The following is a 12,166-nucleotide window of genomic DNA, read 5'->3' as shown; positions in this document are numbered from 1 at the left end:
AAACGTGAAATAGGGAGAGAAAGAAACTGCGAAAGATAAGGAGTGGGGGAAAATATAGAGTGAGAAAGGGAGGGAGAGACATTGTGAAAGAAGGAAAGAAATAAAGGTGGAAGAGGGAAAGGAGAGAGAGAGAGAGAGAGTTTGAAATCGAGAGGGAGTGTGAGTGGGGTGTGCATGAGATATAAAGAAAGAGGAGAAGGAGATCTGAAACGGAAAAAGAAAATCAGAAACGTGAGAAAGAGGAGGGAGAAAAACAGAGAGAGAGAGAGAAGAAAAAGAAAAAAAATAAAAAGGGGGAGGGGAAACAGAAAACCGAGAAGAAGAAGAAGAGGGAATACCTGTCAGTTGATGCTACTGCTGCATTCTTTTCGAAGAGGGAATACCTGTCAGTTGATGCTACTGTGGCACTCTTTTCGGAGATTTGATCTGGCTATTAATTGCCATTACCGCCTTGCAAGTAAGCATCCAACCTGTTTCTCATATTGGATTTTTACCCATTGTTCATGTTTCCCATATGGTTTCTTATTGAATTCTTACCCATTATCCTCTTGATTTTCCTATATGTTTTGTCCTATTGTAATACCTAAAAGGAAGAGATCAACCCAACCATTGATCAATTTCTGATTTGTGTTCTTCGAATTTACTCAAAACCCTAAATTCTGTCTATAATTTCTTGATATGTTTTCGATCTCCAACAAACCTTCTTAATCTGTGATTCATATAAATCTTGATGATTCATACTCTATTACAATGTCAATATGATTCTTGATGATTAGTGGGATCAAATCTTGAGTTAATTTTAGTTTCTTGAATAGGTCTCTCCCTGATTTCTGCATAATCAGATCTGACCTCAAAACCTAAATCAGTAGTTCGTTTCCACCTTGTTAACTGAAATCGATGTAATTAGTCTGATTTCTATTGGTTCTTGTGATGATGTTCATGATTTTGGGTGATTCTAACCCTATCTCAGCCATAGTTGTCACGGTGTCACGGCGATCCAAGTCAGTGGAGGGGTGTCACGTCGATATATCGACACGCCATGGCGAGCATGTCGACCATGTTTGATTTTTTAAGAAGAAAATTCAGAAATCAAAGAAGAAATCGAAGAGGGAAAGAAGAAATCGAAAGAAATCAAAGAGGGAAAGAAGACAGGAAGAAGAAATCGAAGAAGAAATCGATGAAGAAATCGAAGAGGGAAAGAAGAAATCGAAGAGGGAAGAAGCAATCGAAGACAAGAAGAAGAAATCGAAGAGGGAAAGAGAGACAGGAAGAAGAAATCAAAGAGGGACACCATGGCGTAGGTCGCCATGCAACCTTCTCTAGCGCCAGGACGCCATGGCGACGCCATGACAACTATGATCTCAGCTCTACGGTATTCTTTATATCCGATGTTTATTACAATTACAAAAGCTTCAGAATCAGGGATCTATTTTCCTATTTCAGATGTTTCTTAATCATCTTCTTGTTATGCCTTGGTTTTGGGCTGCACTCTGTTGAGTAACCTGCAGTACATGAGATTTGGTGCCTAGTTAGTCTTATTTGTACCTAGTCCTGTTGGGGGAGCGTGTAAGTACACATGTTGGGAGTTTATTTAGATGATATAAGAGGGGATTTTGTTTTGGGAAAATAATGTATTGGTTTGGTGCTTAGATTAGGGTATTAACGGAGGACAAATTGTATTTTGCAGGCTTGTGACTATTTTTGAGTACTTAGAACTCAAAGAGTTGAAGTAGGAGACTTGGAAACTGAAGTACGTGGATTATAGTATGATTACAAATTTACAATATAGGTGTGTGGTTTGGTTGTGTGACGTGATGTGTGATATGCCTGTAACGTCGAGATGTGTTGACATGTGCTTATGGAATTGTGTTTATGTGTGTGCCATATGATATAAGAGATAATTGAAAGTTGGAGACGAATATTTTTGTATAATGTATATTGGGATGTTGATTGTTACTTGGAGATTTCACCTGTGTTTTATGTGTGTCATACGATTATAGGAGATGATTGGAAGTTGGAGATGAATATTGTTGTATAATGTATATTATGATGTTGATCATTACTTGGAGATTTTATCTATGTTTTCTTTTCACATGTGTGTTTTATTTGGAGAGTGTGATTTTGAAAGGTGAAATAAAGGAGATTTTGAGGGTAAATACACTATACTGGACTAGTACCAGAGAGGTTGTTTATTCCATGGAGCCGCGAAAACGTACCCACTGTACACATGAGTTGTCAATGGGATATGATATTAATAAGAGACAATTGGAGATAATTGGAGATTGGCCGTGTTCCTCTCTCGTGTTATGGGCAGTGGCAGCCTGTTTCCCTCAATGCCGGCTAAAGAATGATAAAGAGGAGATGATTTTGTTTTTTAAAAAAAAAAAGATAGTGTTTTATTGAAAGTGTTATGTGATAAAAAGGAGATGATTTTGTTTTAAAAAGGATAGTGTTTTATTGAAAGTGTTAGATGATAAAAGAGATGATTTTGTTTTAAATGGATAGTGTTTTATTGAAAATGTTATTTCTGAAAAACTAAAAATATTTGTTCTTAGTATTGATTTTGTTTGATAGTTGTCCTTATGTTGTACTTTTATTATATTCTGTCTTGCTGGGCTGTTTAGCTCATCCCATTTTTACATCACAGAGGATTGAGACGAAGGTATGCTTTTGGCGGAGAGTTCAAGAGTGACTCAAAGATTTATTTTATCACTCACTATTTTATTTCTTTTGATGGATGTAATAGAGAGCTGTTTGAGAGGTAAACTCTGATGGTTTGGAATTTAGACAAACTTTAGACTGCCACCAGTAGGAGTTTTTATGGGATTTAAGGCTATTGTTTGAACATTTTGTGTTTAAGATTTGAATTTGATGATTTATTTTGAATGATTCCTCATGATTTTGCCGATCGTTTGATCAGCACCCGTGAGGGTTGTACCTTTACCTGTATCTGGGTTTGGGTCGTCACAGTGAAACACACTTATGGTCAAGACAACAACAATGCCCAAATATATGAAATTCGTCGTCAAGCTCAGGAAACTAAACAGAAGGATCTCGTTGTCTCCCTACTATTCTGCCCTAACGACATTATGGCAACAATTGGATTTCTATCATCCTATAACTATGACTAGCACAGTTGATGCTACTACCTTTGGCAAGGAATGTAAAATGGAACAAGTTTATGCTTTCCTCACTAGCCTTAATCTTGAGTCTGATCAAATACGCATTCAAGTTTTCAACAAGAGTACCTTTCCTACCCTGCTTGAAACCTATCATATGATTCAGCATGAGGATCACCGACGTTCTGTCATGATGCCTCCTACTGCACCTCCTCGGTCTGCGCTTGTTACTACACCAAAGACTTCTTTACTTGAGGTTTATTATGCATGAGGATCATCGACGTTCTGTCAGATTTGCAATTTGATAGTGCCATTGTGTTTAAATGGCCTAAAGTAGGCTGAGTACCAAGTTTCAGACCCAAACTAGGTCTAAAACCCATCGAAACCAGCCTTCGAGTTGAAAAAAAAATACACCAACTCGTGCGAGATCTCGAGTCAACTCGGTTGTCCCAAGGTCGAAACCTAGTCGAGTTCCGAGTTTAGTTCTATGGTTATAGTTAGCATCAAGGGTGCCTTCAAACTCTTCTCCTTCAAGAGCAACATTAACAGCCCATTCTTCACACACCATCATCTCCGGAATGGATTCAATGGTTGTGATCACTGAGTTTGCCTTCTCTTGTTGTTCTTCCATCTTGAAAACTTTAATGACTTCCACGGTAGCATCCGTGGTTTTAAACTTTTGCAATAAATGGTTCAAGTTCTCTTCAACTGTAAATGCTTTTTGGTGGTAATCTTGTCGAAGGGAGAGCTTTCTTCACATATATTCAAGTAGGTACTTGTTCTTCAACTCGTGCTTCATCTCATCCCAAGTCCTAGGTTCACATCTTCTAGATCTGAGCCTCTCTTCATGGAATTTCCACCATTGTCTAGCATAACCAATCAATCGGGAGTAAACAAACCTAAGCTTCTGCACCTCTGTTGGGTTGTACTAGTCAAAATATTCCTCTAAAGAATCCAATCAATCAAGGAATAGGAATGGATTACTTGTTCCAGCAAAGTACGGAACTTCTGACTTCATATTCCTTATATTGATATCAACCCTAGGAGGTGATAAGCTCTGATACCAAATAATGTAGTTCTATATTGGTAGAAGACCAACTAGAAGTCAAAAACCAGGATCTGTCCTTGAATGGGTAATTCGGCTAGGTCAAATATGTGAAAATTGTTAAATTAGGGTTATGGTTTGATGGGACCTAGGGTTAGATGTTAGGGTTAAGTTAGGAGAGCGTGGATTATATGGGAGAGAAGATGCTGAAAGTTATAGTTAACTCAGATGACTAAAATCTGAAGTTATTGAGGAATCCTAGTAAAAATAGGATTGAGGGGTAAAAGGGTAATTTTAGACAATCGGCTGGGTGGATGGTAATGAAATTTGGATCAAATCTCTCTTGGGGTTTGAGAAAGATTCGATCAAAATTTCAGCAGGTTCTAACGGTTAGATTTGGCTGGGCAGAATTCTCGCGAAAATCACCGTGCATGTGACCTTATAGAAGGGAAGAAGAATAATTGCAGAATTTTAATTTCAGACTTGTTTGAAAATATCTTGAACCTTGCAGAGACATTCCAGCAACTGAATATGTTTCTTCAAGATATCGGCTATGGCAGAATTGAAACTTGAACGGAGCTTGATTGGAGATCGATGGAAGGGGTTGGGGAAGGGGATGGCTATCTCAGCTCACCCTGGGCATCTCACCCAACCTATCTCAGGATTTTTAACGAAGGCTAAAGCCAACATTTCATTAATCAAATTCGTGTACCATTCTGGCTTCCCTTACAAACTTATATAGAAGACTCAAAAATAGACTTAGACACTACAAAGGAAAGGCCTAACCCTATCATTAACTAATAAGGTAACCTAAATTGACTAGGAAAATGAAATAATAAAGAAAACAGACTCAAAACATGACTCTAACTAAACTAATGAAGTAAATCCCGTTTTCCTACTCTCTACCCATATTTTAGGCCCATTAAATTGGCCAATCACAAAGTAAACCCATGGGATCAAAAGCCCAACACCTACAACCCAACCCAAAGCTTATTTTCAATAAAATAAGCCCTCTAAGTGACTTATTTACATCATAAACAAGATAAAATATTAGGTACATATGACAGAAAAGTAAAGGACCAGCATTCAATGTTTTCCTAATCTAAGAGGACAAAACAATATCAAAACACAAAGCAAGAGGGTGGCCTCCCCCTCCCGCAACCCTGTTCATTCTCCTGGCCCCTCCTCCCCTGCCTCCCATCCCCCCTCCACTGCCCCTTGGTCTTCCCTCTTTAATCCTGTCTCTGCTTCATGCCCTGATGGCCTTCCCCTACACTTTGTTTCCCCTGCCTTGGATGGTTCGACCAAGGTGGCCGTTTGCCCTGCTACAGTTCTGGATTTTGAAGTTAAACTCTGGGAGAATAGCCTGGTGGGAAATTTCCTTGGCTCTCGTCCACCTTTCCATATTGTCAAGTCATCCCTCTCCAAGCAGTGGAGACCCCAAGGATCCCTGGATGTTTCTATGCTTGACAATGGCTTTTTCCTCTTTAAGTTCTCCTCTGACACCGACAAGCTTCGAGCCTTAAAAGGTGGCCCCTGGCTAATTGGTAAGAAGCCAATTTTTCTCCGGCAGTGGCATCCTCACCTCCAGCTCCGGCGTCGGACCTTTCTACGATTCCACTTTGGATCTCTTTGCCTGGACTGCCGCTTCATTCTGTGCACTTGATGGACTCGGTTCCTCGGCTCTGTCTTGGGCAAACCTTTATTTTCCGATGTGAGGACAAGGCGCAAGGACCGGCTGGCTTATGCCAGACTCTGTGTGGAAGTGTCTGCGCATGATGATCTTCCCTCTTTCATCACGGTCAAAGAAGGAGAAGACTACTCCTTTGAGCAAGAAATTCACTACGACTGGAAACCACCTCATTGTTCGGTCTGCAAAATCTTCGGCCACGACTCCAAGTTATGCTCCCCTCCTCCGGTCGAGCCCTCTACTGCTTCGGATGCTGCCGTTGCTTTGCCTGGGGCTGTCGAAGGTCCTTTGCCGGAGGTGTCTCTCATCCGGCTGCTGTCGAGTTGATCCCTCTGCACCAAAGCTCTCTCCGTCATCGTCGCACGTCCAGGGGTAGAAGAAGGCACAGATCTGGTTACCGGAACCCTCTTCAGAGCTCTCACCAAACTCCGGCGATGCAGAAGGAAGGTACCGTTAACCAGGTTGACCAGGTTGCTCTGACTCAAAACAACTTCAGCCTTTTGGCTGATGGCGACGACACAGAAGCTCTTGATTGCCCCGAAAAGCTCCACTTTGATGTCTTGCCTCGCAGCAGGTCCAGGATGTCGGAAGCCCACGACTCTGAAATTCCCATTTCCAGCTCTCCCACAGACCTGCCATCGCTGCCAACCCTGGAAAGCCTTCCTTTGCTGTCTTCTGCTACCTCGTCTTTATCTCGAGCCTCGTCCCCCCTTGGGCTTTTAGAGACAAACGCTTCGTCAGGCTTCCTTCCTGCGTCATCCTTAGGGCCCACTCCAGCTGATGTCACCGCTTTGGGCTAGTTGTGCGATGGCCTTGTTGGCGCGGCCCATTCAAACTTAAACCCTTCAGTTCTTGGTCCAACCACTGCTTCAACCCATCACTTATCCCCCCTGCCCTCGGGTCGGGTTTGCCCTTCTACCCATCCCTAGCCCAAAACCCAGTTTCTTCATCCCCTCCACCCGGCAAACCTGCTGTTTTACCCCATTGCACCTCCTGTAATTCCTCTCGCCTCTGCTCCTACAAACGGAGGCATCGAAGTGCTACCAGATCTCGATCGGTTATGGCTAGACTCCTGGAGTCCGCCCTGCCCCTTCTCCCCTTTCCTCAATGATCCAAGGCCTGATTTGGAATTCTCGAGGCCTAAACTCTGCCTCGAAACAAGCCACTGTTCGCTCCAAAATTCGCTCCTCTCGCTTTGTCTTCTGCTATCTCCTTGAAACTCATATCAAGGAGCAAAATTCTGCAAATATCCTCTAGTCCATCGCCCCTGGCTGGTCCCTCCTTTCTAACTATTCCTCCCATCCGAATGGCCGTGTCACGGGTCATTTGGGATCCTAGAAAAATTTCCATCTCCCTTCTTTCCTCTTCCTCCCAATTTCTCCACCTTAAATTCTCGATCCTTCGCCTTGACTCCTTTCTCTTCACTTGCCATTTATGCTCTCAACTGCCCCATCCAAAGATCTCTTCTCTGGGATGACTGCGTGTGCTACGCCGGCAGATTGGTGTTCTTCCTTGGGGCCTGGGGGGTGACTTCAATGTCATCCATTTCAGTCATGAAAAACAAGGTGGCAATCATCTCGACTTGGAGGCTATGAACAGTTTCAACTCTTGTATTGATGAAATTGGGGTCAATGATCTTCGGTGGACAGGCTTTCCCCTAACTTGGAGCAATAAAAGATTTGGATGCCACCGTATCAGTTGTAAGCTAGACCGAGTCTTAATCAACGAAGCCTGGCTCACCTCCTTCCCTTCCTCCCAGGCTTCTTTTGATAGTCCAGGCATTTCTGACCATTCCCCTATATCCCTTCCCATCCAGCCTTACATCTCCTTTGGCCCCAAACCCTTCAAGTATTTTGACATGTGGTCTTCTCACTCAACCTTCCTTCCCACGGTTCTGAATGCTTGGTCTAAACCTGTGCTGGCTTTCTCCTCGGCCCTTATAGCCTTCTCCAGAAAACTCCGTAATGTCAAGGAAGCTCTCAAGCTTTGGAATAGAAGCACCTTTGGGGATATCTCTCTCCAAGTTACTGAGTGCAAAGAGAGATTAGCCATTGTTCAGATTCAGCTGCAGGCAGATTTGCACAATGTTCCTTTGGCTGAAGCCGAGAAGACTATTTCTACTGAGCTTACTTCTTTGCTCTCACAGGAAGAGAGCTTCCTCAAGCAAAAGTCCAGGATCAAATGGCTTGATTTGGGGGATTCAAATACTACTTTCTTCCATCGTTCTTTCAAGGCCAATGTCAATGCAAACTCCATCACTCAATCACTTCCAATGATGGTTCTCTTGCTACAACTGTCAAGGATATAAAGGACCTGGCTGTTCAGCACTTCAAGGGCATCTTCAATGCCCCCTCGATGGGAGATACTCCTCTGCCCAGCCATTTACTCAACAAGTTCCTTCCTCCCAGTCACATACATATCCTTAGCTCCATTCCCAAAGAAGATGAGATTTTGGCAGCTATTCATTCCCTTAAAGTGTCTGGTGCTCCTGGGCCAGATGGCTTTAGCATGGGGTTCTTCCTCTCGACCTGGGACATCATCAAATTGGATCTCATTGCAGCCATTGAAAGCTTCTTCTACAATCCCAGTCAGATCAATGGGGTCAACCATACTTTCCTATGCCTCATCCCCAAGAAGGATGGTGCTTCGGCTATGAATGACTTCAGGCCCATAGCCTTATGCAATATCCTCTACAAATTTATTGCTAAGATCCTAGCCGAAGACTGAAGATGTTGTGGATCATTGGTCGATGACAACCAATCTGCTTTCATCCCAGGAAGAAACATCTCTGACAACATTTTGCTCTGTAATGACATAGTTAGAGGATTCGACAGGAAAAACCATGGGCCAGCTATCCTTCTCAAGATCGACATTCACAAGGCCTTTGATTCCTTAAAGTGGGATTATATCTCTTAAGTCATGCTCAAGATGGGGTTCCCTATCCCCTTTGTTCACTGGATCAGTTGTTGCATCTCCTCCCCAAAGTTCTCGGTCCTTATCAACGGCAGTCCTGCGGGTTATTTTGGAGCTTCTGTAGGGATTCGGCAAGGGTGTCCCCTTTCTCCTTACTTGTTCACTTCGTCCTTGGAAGTTCTCTCTAGGCAAATTCAGACATGTACTGATCAGCAGCTTATCCCCCCTATTCCGAAGTGCAAAGATCTAAAGCTCACCCATCTTGCTTTTGCTGATGACTTGATGATTTTCTCAAAGGCTTCCATTGCTTCTCTCGAGTGTATTATGCTTTGCCTGCAGCAATTCCATGAGCTTTCAGGTCTTCGCATCAACCCCTCCAAGTCCCTTATCTTCTTTGCGGGTCTTCCAAAGCTTCACATAGGGGACTTCCTTGTCAAATCAGGCTTCCAAGAGGGGCACTTTCCTATTAAGTACCTGGGCCTTCCTTTGATTCCGGCTAGATTGACTGCTCACCATTGCACCCCCATGCTGGACCTCATGAGAAAAAGACTGCAGTTGTGGAAAGGCAAGCTCCTATCTTATGCGGGTAGGCTGGTCCTTATCAGATCTGTCTTAGAAGCCTCCTATATCTATTGGTCTGGAATCTTTGGCCTCCCGCAAGCTACCATCAAGTCCATAGAATCTTTGCTTGCTTCTTTTCTTTGGAAGGGAGCTGAGACACCCAGGTTTCTCCACCCCACCTCTTGGGCTTCTGTGTGTCTCCCAAAAATGGAGGGAGGGCTGGGCATAAGAAGAATTAAAGAAGTCAACAAGGCTGGTATTATCAAGCTGATCTGGAGGATTGCTTCTAAGCAGAAGAGCATTTGGGTTGATTGGATTTATTCGAGGATTCTTCGGCAAGACTCCATCTGGACTGCTTCCGTCTCTACTGATGCTTCTTGGGTTTGGCGCAAGATCCTGGAGTCCCGCCACCTTGCTCTCCCCTATATCCACTCCCGCATTGGAGATGGCCTCTCTACCTCCCTTTGGCTGGATCACTGGCACCCTAAAGGGATCCTTTTGCACCTTGTCACACCAAGGACGATCTATGCTTCAGGCCTTCACAGAATGGCTCTTGTTGCGGACATCCTTCATCTCAATGAGTGGGCTCCTCCCCCATCCTCCTCCCAGTCTCTCTCTCCTCTTTGGAATGACCTTCTGTCAATCCAAAGAAGACTGCCTTCTAGAGGTGACTGTGTCTCCTGGACAGCGGATGGTTCGCTGAAATTCTCCTCCAAGACAGCTTGGAATCTTATCCGATCCAAAGGCCCTTTGGTTGGTTGGAGGAAGCTCCTCTGGTTCAAGCATCATATTCCTCGCCATTCCTTCACTGCTTGGAGAGTCTTCAACAACTGTCTACCTACCCTTGCTTTCCTCCGCAGGCGTCACATACAAGTTCCCAATGCTTGCTGCCTTTGTTGGAACAACTTGGAAGACTCGGATCATCTTTTCTTTGAATGCCCGACCTCCAAAGCCATTTGGAAAGGTATTCTAGCTAAGTGCTGGCCCACCCAGAGAAGAATTCTCCCTTTCTCTCTAGAGAATGGATTTGGATAGATATGACTTTCGGAGGGGCTTCTATTTGTGACACTGTGGGGAAGATGGCTTTCTGTGCTGCGGATCACATTTGGATGGAGCGAAATATTAGGAAATGGACCTCCTTTTGTTCTGACACCCCAAGGAACAGGCTAATTGTTGTCTCCTGGGGTGTCCCAAATGTTTCTTTCTCATCTTCAGCTGGCCCTAGCCGATTTTCTTTAGCCGTTGGCTGTTGTTTTCCCCCTATGGGGGCCCTTGTTTCTCTTTTCCTTGGTAATGAATTCTTTTATTCACCAAAAAAAAAAACAATATCAAAATAACATCAGTAGATACTAAGATGACAGTCCGCATTAAAAAATAAAAAACCTTCAACATGGAGTTCAAAACCAACTACTCACCAAGGCATCCCTTAGTTCTCCAGCTGCTAGATAGACAGGCTGAGCTACATGACAATAGCCCATTAACCGAGGGACTGTTGGAATAATATCTCTATGGTTTACAACTCTCCAGCTATCTTTAACTTTCTGCAAATAATCATAAGAGAATGCCATGAGCAGCTGAGAGAAAAAGAAACAAAGCATGCAGGACAGAAGTCATATAAATTACACAATAATGAATAGGTAACAGACTTCTTGAAATATATCTATTTCGAAAGCAGAAATTGTAGAAGTGATCCAGACGTTAGCAAACCTAGCAACGTTTTGAAAATTGGGACCGGATAAGGTGTATCAGCCAAATCCATGGGTATCACCGGTCCCTGATCCAGCCGACCTAGGCTAGTGCACCCCACCATTGATTTTTATATTTCTCTAATTGATTGGTAGGGAAAGTCCAAGCTTTTAATCTAGTTAAACAATCCAACAGTTATGCTAGTTAATTCCTCACTTCTGTAACAGTTACTCGAAGTAGGATTAAGAGAGGTGTTCATAGCTGTTGGAAACTGTTCGAGACCTATTAAAGGCTTAAAGAAGCAGGCCAGTAGCAGCACTATGATGAAGATCTCTCTCTCTCTCCACAATCATGGATCAATTCTGGTCCTGGAAAGTTAGAATTGACAGGGAAACGGTGTAGAGAAACCCTAACTTAATTAGGATACTGTTCACATCCAGCAGTCCTCACTACTTCTTATCTCTTTTATTTATTTTTCTGGTAAATAATGCTCCTGATTAGTAACGTTATGTGAGGGTGAATTCTGTCCTTGAACGGGGACAGTCCCTGTTTAAGTGATAAAATGAGAGTAGTTGAGTAGGTTAAGCAGGGTTTTCTTTCGGCTTTAATGCCAAGTGCTGTTGCGTCTATAAATATTCCATGTGGAGAAGGTTTCCTGGTCATCAGTCCAGGTAATTGAATCTATGGATGGACACCTAGTTCTGCCATGTGGCAGGTTGGATGGGGCTGAAACTTTATGGACAGGCAGACCCCTCAATCCTCTGCTCAAATGTCAAGTTTCAGTCCAAATGGAGTTGGAAGTGGCAAAACAAAAGTTATTGAAAAATCTAGGACTACGGACAAGGTGCATGCCAATATTTGTACGAGTATATGATTGAATTTGATTCTGATATTTGACAAGACCAATCCAGACCATTCTCTAGCTATCCAATTGCCAGAATTTCTGCATCATACTTCCACATGGCAGAACTAGGTGTGCCATCCATAGATTCCTTACCTGAACCACCAACCAGGAAAACTTTTCCCATATGGCATATTACAGATTGTACATCATCCAATGTTGAGATAAAGCGAGAGTTTGGTAGGGGCAATTTCTTCTTCTTCCCCATAAGGTTATCTTCCTTGCTCTTTGGGGTTTTTCAGCTTTGAAAC

The 12,166-nt window shown here is 43.1% G+C and overlaps 1 protein-coding gene across 3 annotated transcripts in view; it reads right to left on the bottom strand.

Annotated features, from left to right (window-relative positions):
• Positions 1 to 12,166, bottom strand: part of LOC122647586 — a 118,124-nt gene that overhangs the window by 23,480 nt on the left and 82,478 nt on the right. For 2 of the 3 annotated variants that reach the window (XR_006330931.1, XM_043840946.1), the window contains one exon: positions 10,744 to 10,869. Coding sequence is in view for 2 of the 3 variants with exons in the window: in XM_043840946.1 (XP_043696881.1) it covers positions 10,744 to 10,869 (126 nt within the window). In the remaining variant the exon portion in view is untranslated. Of the gene's footprint in view, positions 1 to 10,742; positions 10,870 to 12,166 lie in introns of those variants that run through there. The other variant, XM_043840947.1, reaches the window with a different exon arrangement.

The sequence above is a fragment of the Telopea speciosissima genome, unplaced genomic scaffold (assembly GCF_018873765.1).
Source record: "Telopea speciosissima isolate NSW1024214 ecotype Mountain lineage unplaced genomic scaffold, Tspe_v1 Tspe_v1.0080, whole genome shotgun sequence".
NCBI lineage: Eukaryota > Viridiplantae > Streptophyta > Magnoliopsida > Proteales > Proteaceae > Telopea > Telopea speciosissima.
The sequence above is the reverse complement of the archived record's forward strand: the minus strand, read 5'-3'. Positions and strand labels throughout refer to the sequence as shown.